The sequence below is a fragment of the Myotis yumanensis genome, unplaced genomic scaffold, assembly GCF_028538775.1.
Source record: "Myotis yumanensis isolate MYYU_CA2020_CCGP unplaced genomic scaffold, mMyoYum1.0.hap1 SCAF_16, whole genome shotgun sequence".
Classification (NCBI taxonomy): Eukaryota; Metazoa; Chordata; class Mammalia; order Chiroptera; family Vespertilionidae; genus Myotis; species Myotis yumanensis.
In genome coordinates, this window is record NW_027223767.1 from 53,013,919 (window position 1) to 53,024,117 (window position 10,199).

General features: G+C 68.7%; 1 protein-coding gene across 1 annotated transcript; it reads right to left on the reverse strand.

Annotated features, from left to right (window-relative positions):
- Positions 1–1,024: 1,024 nt before the first annotated feature.
- On the reverse strand, positions 1,025–8,833 carry NOTUM (notum, palmitoleoyl-protein carboxylesterase). The gene is made up of 12 exons (XM_070393234.1): positions 8,816–8,833; positions 7,681–8,009; positions 6,566–6,618; positions 6,376–6,471; positions 5,945–6,005; positions 5,726–5,784; positions 5,284–5,386; positions 3,557–3,748; positions 3,336–3,436; positions 2,670–2,817; positions 1,879–1,926; positions 1,025–1,649 (listed from the first exon to the last, which is right to left on the reverse strand). The coding sequence occupies exons 2-12, from the start codon at positions 8,001–8,003 to the stop codon at positions 1,343–1,345; spliced, it is 1,491 nt and encodes a 496-aa protein (XP_070249335.1). The 5' UTR covers positions 8,004–8,009; positions 8,816–8,833; the 3' UTR covers positions 1,025–1,342.
- Positions 8,834–10,199: the final 1,366 nt, after the last annotated feature.

Here is a 10,199-nt window from a genome sequence, read left to right on the forward strand (position 1 = left end):
GGCCCAGTGCACGAATTCATGCACCTTAAAAGGAACTGTGGGCCATGAGGTGCGGTGGGCACAGGGGCGGGTCTCGGCCCATCCTCTGCGCCCCCACTGGGCTCCTCCCATCACAGCCCCAGTCCCCTGTCTGCCAGCAGCCCTACTCCCACCGCTCCCACGCGCTGATGGCACCGGCCCCGCTTGCACCCGCTGACATTGGGGCCAGTGCCATCAGCGGGTGTGAGCAGCAGCTGCTGCCCTGATCGCCCCTCAGGAGCAGGGGGAGGTGGAGAAGCCCTCAGGGGCGATCGGGGCTGGCAGCCACTGCTCGCACCTGCTGACAATGCCCACCACGTTCCGCACTCTGCTGCCGATGCCTGCCATGTTCCATGTACACCCCCTGGTGGTCGGTGCACATCATAGCGACCGGTTGTTCGGTTGTTGGGTTGTTCTGCCGTTCAGTCTATTTGCATATTAGGGTTTATATATATATATAGATAGATAATTTGTTTTTATTTCATTTTTTACAAAATTCATTTCAGAGAGTAAGGGAGAGGGAGATAGAAACATCAGTAATGAGAGAGAATCATTGATTGGCTGCCTCCTGCAGGCCCCCCACTGGGGATGGAGCCCTCACCCGCTGGGCTGGGTGATAATGTTTGGAGACTGCGGGTGGTGACACCTTCCTGAGTGTGCAAATGCTGAGCCGTGCCCGCAAGACCATCCTGTGTGAAGCCGTGCCATGCGCACCACCTGCACGTCACCTCGGCAGCCCAAGAAACAGGAATGGCAGCTGTGTGCCCTGTGGAGGCCTCTGCCCTGAGCCTCGGCCGTGGGGTGAGCGGAAGCAGGGCCTCCTCAGAGAGGGTCTAGAATGGGAGGTGAGGTCGGGTGTGGGCCTCGCCCCCCCAGCCCCCTCCCTGTTCCTGGCGGAGGGGTTGGGGGGAGGTCAGTTGGGGGAGGGCAGGGAGGGGTGCAAAGTGGGCCGACTGCCGTTCAAATAAACACGTCCGCAGAGAAAAGCTCTTTTGTTGTCTTTTTTAATCTCATTATTTAAAAAATATATGTTACAAAACAATATCATTCATCATATATTTCTTGCTTATTTTCCTTTTTAAAAAATTAAAGTAATAAAAAAGTCACTTTATAAAATAATACAAAAGGGCAGGAGAGGCTGGGCTGAGGGCCGGGGGCTGAGGGTCCAGTGCGCGGGCTCCCCGCGGGCGGGGGCGGGGGCGGCAGCGTCCGGGGTGCAGAGGGTCGGTGAAGGCTGCTAGGGGTGGGCGTCCGAACCCAGTGCAGGGGGACGGGGCCCCGTCTGTCCTGGGAGGGGCAGGGGGGCTGGGGGCCCGGGGGCGCCCTAACTCCCGCTGCTCAGCATCCCCAGCAGCTTGCTGGGCTCCAGGCCCTGCTGCTGCGCCAGGGCCTGCACGTCGAAGCCCATGTGCATGAGGAACTGGGCCACGTTCATCTCCTGCCCCGTGAACTGGTCACGGATGGTGGGGCACGAGGGGTTGCAGTGGGGCCAGGAGCAGCTGTCCACCAGGTGGACCGGGCAGCCCTTCAGCGGGGCTTTGCTGCCCTTGTGGCCCTCGTGGAGGCCCCTGTCCCAGCAGTGCAGCGCCCGCGGGAGTGAGGTCCCCTTCACCTGCACCTCCGTCCAGTGGCTGTGGAGAGAACCCGGGCGGGGTCACTCGCGGGGGCAGGGGTGGGGGGGCGGCCGAAGCAGGAGACAGCCCGCTACACTGGGTTCCTGCCTCACGGCCGGTTGTCTGAGTGGCTTGGGTGGCAGGTGTGCGGGCAGGGGGGCGGGAGGGGGTTGTGGGTTCAGGGAGAGAGGCAGGGGTCTGAGCCGTCCAGGGCGAGGGGCGAGGGGCGAGGGCGAGGGGCGCTGACCTTCGCAGGATGATCTCGTGGGACAGGCAGGCGGGCGCGAAGCTGGCCCTGTGCGGGCGGGACAGACGGCCAGTGAGCAGCCGCCCCACCTCTGCCCCTTCCCCACCCGATGCCCACGGGTCGGTCACTGCCCGGGAGCCTGTCCCCTGCCCGCCTCCACCTCCTGGCTTTGCTGTGCCCGCTGGCCAGCTGCTCCTCGGCCCAGGCCGTCCCACCCGCCCGTGTGTTCCCTGCAAACCCTCGTCCCTTCCTGCCTCCAGATCCGCCAGGAAGGGCCCTGGACGCAGAGGCCTGGAGGCAAATGTTGTGCCTTTTTAAAGAAAATCTGGGTCTTCCCTTTGCCCAAATACATGCTGTTCTTATTTGTGTATTGATCGGCTGACCCTGAGAGGGGCGGGAGGAGAGAAAGAGACGGATCTATCGTCCCACTTATTGGTGCTCTCGGTTGATGCCTGTGTGTGCGCCCCAACGGGCATCGAACCCGCAACCTGTGTGTCAGGACGACGCTCTGACCCGCTGAGCACCTGGCCAGGGCTGCTACTTTCCAAACAACAGGTTTCATTTTTCAAGAAGTTTCTATTCACAGTAAAACTGAGGGGACTTGCCCGGCCGGTGTGGCTCAGTGGTTGAGCATCAACCCATGAGCCAGGCGTCACGGTTCGACGCCCGGTGGTGTCCCCGGGTCTGCGTGCACCCGCGGGCTGCTCCTCGCCCACGGCGGGCACCTCGGCCCCCGGAGGCCCCTGCGTGTCAGGCGAGTGGCCGCTGCCTACGGAGGGCCCGGCACTCACGCCACGTCCTTGAGCGTCTGCCGCAGCTCCCGGCCCACGTTCTGGATGTACAGCCACTGGCCCTCCTGGACCGGCTGCCCCGTGAGGTGCACGTTGTCCACGGTCAGCTGGGCCTCGTCGAACAGCCACTGCACCACGAACACGGGGCCTGGGGGGCACGGCTCAGCTGGGCCTCTCGCTGGGACTCGGCCCCCCACCCCAGGCTCCGGCCCCCCAGGTCCGGGCCAGCTGGCCTGGCCCCTCAGGTGCTGGTCGCCAGCCCCACTCAGCCCGGCTGCCCCATAGCACCCACCCTTCTTCCAAGAAGTGCCCTGTTACGCGCCCCCAGCCACCAGCTTGGCCTGGCTCCCGGACACCCTTCTACTGAGACTTGGTGACGAGGTCCCTTTGCAGGGCTCTCACTCCGACTCCCCACATGTGGGGCGGGGGAGGGGCAGCCCAGGCCCTGGGAGCCGACCGATCCCCGCCCCCACCTGCACCCCGTCCCGGTCTCCCCACCAGAGTGGGCTCAGTGCTCAGACCAGGAGAGTCCCAGGCGAACCGCACGGGTGGGTCGCCCGCTCCGGTCTGGGCCTGGCCTCTGGGACCGGACTCCAGGCTGCAGTCAGGAGGTGCAGGAGGTCCCCCACCCCTGGGTGCCCCGAGAGCCCCAAGCTGAGCACTCACAGCGCAGGGTCGGGTAGACCTTGTAGCCGAAGAAGCAGTTCCATTCCTCGCCCTCCTTGAACTGGCGCCGGCAGCGCTCAGGGACCACCCCGTTCCAGTACCTGGGCCACAGCCGCCGGTTAGGCTGCCCCGGGCCCCACCGGGGCTCCCTCAGCCACAGAGGACACCACTCCTCCCGCCCTCTGCCCGGGACCCCGCCGGCCCGGCCGCCCTCCCGGCACCTGATGCCCAGGCGGATGGCGTCGGTGGGCGCACAGGTGGCCGTGTCCACGCAGTCCGTGCGGTGGTACTGCTTGTTGTCCAGGAACCAGCCCGAGTCCACCAGGCCCCGCACCTGAACGGCGGGGTGGCCCAGCTCCTGCAGCTGCTCCGCCACGCGGTCCACGTTGAGCAGCACCCCCGTGCCGCCCGCGCTGCAGGGAGGGGGACGTGAGGCCGGGCGACGGGGGCGCTCAGCCCCAGAGCCCGCCTGGCCCCGAGCCCGGCCCCGGGAGGGCAGGGAGCCCGATGTACCTGCACAACTGCCACCACAGTCCCTGCCCCCCCCCCCCCCCCCCCCCCGCCTGTCCCTGAGGCTCCCAGGCCCTTTCCCGTGCCCTTCGGGTTCTGGAGGCGGGGGAGGGACTGGCAGGCTCCAGGCGCTGACCCAGCGCTAAGGGCAGGCCGCCCACTTCCTCCCTGTCCTCCTTCCCACCCCCGCCCCCTCTCTCTCCACCTCGGTTGGTTTCCTTATCTGAAAGTAAAGAGGGTCCGGCCGGTGTGGCTCAATGGTTAAACCAGGGGATCACCGTTCCATTCCCGGTCGGGGCACAGGCCTGGGTTGTGGGCTCGATCCCCAGTGGGGGGCGTGCAGGAGGCAGCCAGTCCACGATTCTCTCTCATCATGGATGTTTCTATCTCTCACTCCCTCTCCCTTCCTCTCTGACGTCAATAAAAACATAAATAAGTAAATGAAGAGGTTCTGTGTGGCCTGTCCTTCACCCATCACGCCGATGCCCCCAGGTCCCCTGCACGCCTCCTGGGACAGTGCCCAGCAATGTGCTCCCTGCCACGTGGATCCAGGCCCCGGAGAAGGTGCACGGGCCTGCAGCTAATGCTGACCACCCCTCGGTCACTGCGGTCCAGGGCTCCCCTCGTCCACACCACGGGGTCCAGAGCTTCCTCTAGATCAGTGGCTCTCAACCTTCCTCATGCCGCGACCCTTTAATAGAGCTCCTCATGTGGTGGTGACCCCCAACCATAAAATTATTTTCATTGTTACTTCATCACTGTCATGTTGCTACTGTTATGAATCATAATGTAAATATCTGATATGCAGGATGTATTTTCATTGTTACAAATTGAACATAATTAAAGCATCGTGATTAATCACAAGAACAATATGTAATGATATATGTGTTTTCCGATGGTCTTAGGCGACCCCTGTGAAAGGGTCATTCGCCCCCCAAAGGGGTCTCGACCCACAGGTTGAGAACCGATGCTCTAGACCAGTGGTCGGCAAACTCACTAGTCAACCGAGCCAAATAGCAACAGTACACATTTTTTAAACTTAAACTATATAGGTAGGTACATTGTTATTAACTTAATTAGGGTCCTCCTGAGGCTTAGGAAGAGCCACACTCAAGGGGCCGAAGAACCGCATGTGGCTCGCGAGCCGCAGTTTGCCCACCACGGCTCTAGACAGTTCCCAGCTGCAGTGGATGCTTACCCAGGGCTGCAAGGCTGGAACCCCACCTGCCCCCTTTCCTGTCCCTCCAGGCCCCGGCCAGGCCCACCTGCCCCCTTTCCCCGTCCCCCCAGGCCCCGGCCAGGCCCACCTGCCCCCTTTCCCCGTCCCCCCAGGCCCCAGCCAGGCCCACCTGCCTCCCCCCAGGCCCCTGCCAAGCCCCCCCCACAGGCCCCTGCCGGCCCACCTGCCCCCCTCCCCCCAGACCCCGGCCAGGCCCACCTGCTCCCTGCCAGCAGCAGCACCTTGGCCCCACTCAGCCCTTTGCCCAGGAGCTCCCGCACCACCTCCTGGATGATGAGGGCGCCCATGAAGGCATATTCATCTGCGGGAGAAGGGGGTGGTTTCACCTGGGGCCTGGACAGAGAGCGAGGCCTCCTACCCAGGTGGGGAGGAAGAGGGCTGCTGGGGGGTTGGGACGGGGGATAGGTTCACTGGAGGGAGGGGGGGTCAGGTGTGTAGGGCAGTGCTGGGGGCCCCTCCCCATGGGCCAGCCAGGAGTGAGGATCCCCACGGGCGGGCCAGCCCTGCACAAGCAGGCACCTGGGGCATGGGGGGTGGGGTTAGAGGGGTTACAAGGGGAAGGCCTGCATCCTGGGAGCTTGCTCCTCCCTCCCTGCCTGCCTGGCGGCGGGGCGGGGACGGGGGAGGGCAGGGGACTCACTCTTGTCGGACTTGGGTGAAGCCCCGCTCCAGACGTCACTGGAGCAGTAGGGGATGAAGCTGCAGGAGAGGACAGTGAGGCCTGCGCCGCCAGCCCCTCCCGGCCCCTCCCGGCCCCTCCCGGCCCTGCAAGCCAGCCGCCCCCCCCCCGCCCCCGGAAGGACCCCCCCAAGCAGGACCCCCAGGAGGGACCCTGAGCACAGGCCCCCTCCGCCCTTACACCATGTTGGCGTTCCACCAGTGGGGGTTCTCCTCGGGCTGGGAGGACAGGATCCCCGTGCCTGTGGCAGGGGGGACAGAGTCAGCGGGCCGGGCAGGGCGTGCGGGGTTCCTACTTGGTCCCCACAAGGTGGGTGGCGGGGAAGGGGGGACAGACCAGTCCTCCCGGCCAGGATGCCCAGCCGGAGTGTGAGCCCCGGATGTGGCCCCCGACCGCCCCCACCTCCACGGGCTGCTTGGACCCAGGGATGACCTAGGACCCAGGGCGGGAGGGCGTGGACCCTTCCTGGGGAGTCAGGGAAGGGGCGGGGGCATGGACGGCGGGGGGGAGGGGGCGGGGGGTGGTGCTCGGGAGTGGAGCCAGGACCTCCACCGTGAGCCCAGGAGCCGGCCCTGCCCCCGGGGCCCGGGCGGGCAGGTGGGCGCCCTGACCTGTGCGCGTGCGCGGCCAGTCCTTGGAGCTCATGAGGCGCCGCAGCGTGTTGTACCGGGAGTCGCAGTTCTCGCGGTTGAAGCAGTACCAGCCGCCTGTGGGCACCGCACGGAGCGCTCAGGCCGCGGCCGGGGACCCGGGGACCCGCCGCCCCGCCGCCCCGCCGCCCGCCCGGCTCCCGGGACGCACCTTCCAGGAAGAGCAGCCAGCGCCGACTGCCCTTGGACTCCTTCAGGTAGTAGCTGCGGGGGTGCAGGGGTGCAGGGGGGTGTCAGCGCGCAGGGCCCTGGTCCTCCACCTGTCGCCGGGCGCGCCGGCCGCAAGGGGGCGCCCGCTGCCGGACCCCTGCACCGCGCACCGGCGGCGCCAGGCCCGGGAGGGGGCGCCCGCGGGACGGGGAAGGGCCGCGAGGGGCTGTGTGGTCCGTGGAAAATCCCCACAGCCCACCCCGTGCGGGACCGGCTGGAACTCGGTGCCGGCGGCCGGGCGCATGGGGGGTGGTTCGGGGGGGTGCTGTCGTCCGGACTCGGGACCCTCCGGGGGCGCGCCGTGGCACTCGGGGTGCGCAAAGGGCGCTCGCGGAGGAGAGTGCTCGGGCGGGGGGCTGAGATGGCCGGCGGGATGCAGGGGCGAGGCGCGGTCGAGCGTCCCTACTGAGGCCTGACCCCGCGTCCCGTTCCTCGGGCGCCGGCTGGCGGAGCGAGGGGGCTCCCCAACTCCTCACGATCCTCAGCCTCGCATCCTTCCTTTTCTCTTTCGGGGCCGTCGCTCCCGAGGTCCTTTTGCACCACCTGCTCCCCTCCCTGGTCCAGCAGCTCCCTCCGCCCCCCGCCCGCAGCCCGGGCAGCAGCGGGGAGCCGACTGAGCTGAGCTGGGGTGGGGGTGGGGGTGGGGGTGCAGCCGGGCTCTCCCCGCCCCGCGTCGCCTCCTCCTGTTGGAGCCGAGGCCGCTCGAGGGCTGCCATCTCCCCGCCCCGGGGCCGAAGGACACAGCAGAGGGTCTGGGCACCGATGGCCGAGGGGTCAGTGCCCAGGCTGGCCCAGGCCCAGGGCTCCAAGCCTGTCCCCACCCCCTCGCGGAGCCCGGCCGACCGAGGTCAGCACCTCCCAAGCCCCATGGGCGCCCTCTCCCCGGGGGACGGGAGCTGCCACGGCCGGTGGGGAGGGTCCCGCGCAGGGACGCCTGACATCGGAGCGGGACCGGCGGCGGCGGTGGCGGTGCAGCCGCTGGGACCGGGCGGCCTGGAGCCCCGCGGGGCCGCCGGCAGGGGCGCCGGACAGGACAGCCGGGCGGAGGCGGCTTACCCGGCGGGGCTGCCGTCGTTGCAGGTCACCGACGTGTTGAGCAGGAGGTGCAGCCGCAGGTCCTCGCTGAGCTGCTGCGCGGAGCAGGGGTACAGGGACTGCGCCAAGCTCTTCACCTGCGCCATGAAGCTGTCCATGTTGCCCTCCACGGCCGTGAAGTCCAGCGGGAAGCTCTCCACGGGCGGTCCGGCCGCGGGCACCGCCTCGGCTCGCTGCGGGGGCGGCTGCTGGCCGCGGCGCCGCCAGGCCTTCCTGCCCTCGCCGCCCCCGGCCCCCTGCAGCAGGCCCAGCAGCAGCAGGAGCGCGCGCGCCCCTCGGCCCATGGCCACCTGCGGGGAGCGCACGGCGTGAGCGGCGGCGGGGGGGGGGGGGGCGCCGGGCCGGGGGCGTCGGGGCTGCGGGGCGCCGGCCGCGCCGGCTGCCTCGCCCGGCTCCTCGCGCTGGGCCCGGCCGGGGAGGCGCGGCGGTCGGCGTCGAGGCTCTGGGGCCGGACGCCGTGGCCTGGGCAGCTCGGGCTCCGCGCGCAGCCGGCCGAGGGCAGCGCAGGGTCTACTGCGCTGGCTCCCGCCCGCGCCAATGAGCGGCGGGGGCCGAGCCTGGGCGTAGTTTGCGGGGGCCGCGGCGGCCCGGGTGCCCGCGCGTTAGATGTGCCGCCGCCACCGCCCGGGCTCGGTGGAGGGGGAGGGGACCGCGCTCGCTCTCTTCTTGGCGGAGGCATCGCCTTTTCTTCCCAAACCGCAAGCCTGACGGAGGGGCCTGGACTACCCCGCCGCGGCCGCCGGAGGCGCTCCCGGCTCGACTCCGTGGGGGGCAGCGCGCCCCGCGGCCCCGGCGGCTCCATTGCCGGGGCCAGCCCGGCGCCGCTGCCTCCACCCCGGGGCGGCGGGTGTGAGTTCGGCGAGGGGGGCGGCGGGGAAGGAGTGGGGCTTCTCAGAGCCCGGGGCGGGGGGGCGGAAAAGGAGGGGGGACTCCGCTCAGCGGTCCGCGCTCGACGGGCCGAGGGCGCAGGATGAGCGCCCTCACCTGAGCCCCTGGGGTCCGCTCACCCCGCTGCCCAGGCCCGGGGTGTAGCCCGAGGGCACCCCGGACCCCGGCCCACGACCCCACCCCGAGCGACCCGGAGACCCCGGCTCACCGGCCCCGCGCCCTGGCTCCTCGGGTCGCTCGCCTGCACCCCGCCCGCTGGCGCGCCCGCCCCGGCGACCGCCCTCTGGAGCTGGCGCGGGGCCGCCCAGACTTTTATCCAGCGGGGCCCCCGGATTAAAGCGGCGGCGGACACGGGGCTCCGCGTCTGGGGCCGTCAGCGCCGCGCGAGGCCTCCGGGAGGAACGGACAGGTGTGGCCCGAGGCCGGCGCCCCAGGCGACGTGCGGGAGGGACCGGGAGCCCTTACTCGGCGCCGCGGAGGGTTCGCCCTGCCCGGCTCCGGGCGGCACAGATTCTGGGCGGCCCGCGGAGGCGCTGGTACCACAGGGGGCGCTGCCATCCGCCGAGCTCCTGGGTCGCCCCGTGCGCCCTGGCTGCGCGCTCCGGCCGAACCCACCGATCTCCCGTTGCGCCTGCGCGGGGTGGGGGCGAGGATGGAGGAGCGGCCGGCTGGGTCTCAGCTCGGGGGACCTCCGCCCCCCATGGTACCTGCCACCGCCTCACCTTCCCAGCGCCCGCACGTGGCACCGAGGAGGGTCCTCGTCGGGAACCCAGTGGAGGAGGGGCGGGTGTTTACAGGTCGCCCCCCTGTTGGGCAGGGAGACCAGAGAAAGCCAAGCATTTGTTCGTCCTCCGCACCCACAGAGCGCCCGCCGGCGCCGGGCAGACCCCTGCCCCTTCCCTCCGGCCTGCGCCCTGGGGTGTCACTAGACCCACTCACAGGCAGGAAGCAGGGCCCTGGCCGGTGTGGCTCAGTGAATAGAGCGTAGGCCTGCAGACCAAAGGGTCCCGGGTCCCGGGTTCGATTCCGGTCAAGGGACCAGGGCTCCTGCAGGAGGCAACCAATCAATCTCACGTTAATGTTTCTCTGTGTCTTTCCCTCTCTTGTCTACTCTCTCTGAAAATCAGTGGAAAATACCCTCAGGTGAGGATTGGAAAAAAAAAAGGACAGGAAACAGTCTTACCTTTGGGGATGGAAGCTGGACCAGCGCAGGCCTTCCTGGGCCCCTCCTGAGGCCAGGCGGGCACGGGCGGGCCGGGTCCCCTGGACGGCGCGAGTCCCTCTGGAGCAGGAGGTGGGAGGCAGCCGGGCTGTGGCAGCAGCTGGCCTGGCCCTGCCTTTGTAGACGCCCTGTGTGCAGGGCCCCTTTGGCCCCGAGCACTGAGTGATGAGCTGAGATTAGGAAGTTACAACACCCACCCTGCACACACCCAGCGGGCAGGGCCGTGAGCGTGTTGGGGGCGTGAGGTGCTGTGATGGGAAACGTGGAGCCTGAGGCTGCGGTGCCCTGGGGGTCAGCCGGTGGCGGGGGCGGCGGGGGGGGGGGGGGACCCTCCCTGCTGGGAAGGGCAGGCCCTCCCCACAGGCACCAG

Coding starts and splice junctions, on each gene's coding strand:
- NOTUM (XM_070393234.1), bottom strand. CDS start 8,003: ATGGGCCGAGGGGCGCGCGCGCTCCTGCTGCTGCTGGGCCTGCTGCAG. Junction 6,006..6,375: donor CTGGCCGCGCACGCGCACAG/GTCAGGGCGCCC, acceptor CCCCTGCCACAG/GCACGGGGATCCTGTCCTCC. Junction 5,785..5,944: donor TGGTGGAACGCCAACATGGT/GTAAGGGCGGAG, acceptor CCTCTCCTGCAG/CTTCATCCCCTACTGCTCCA.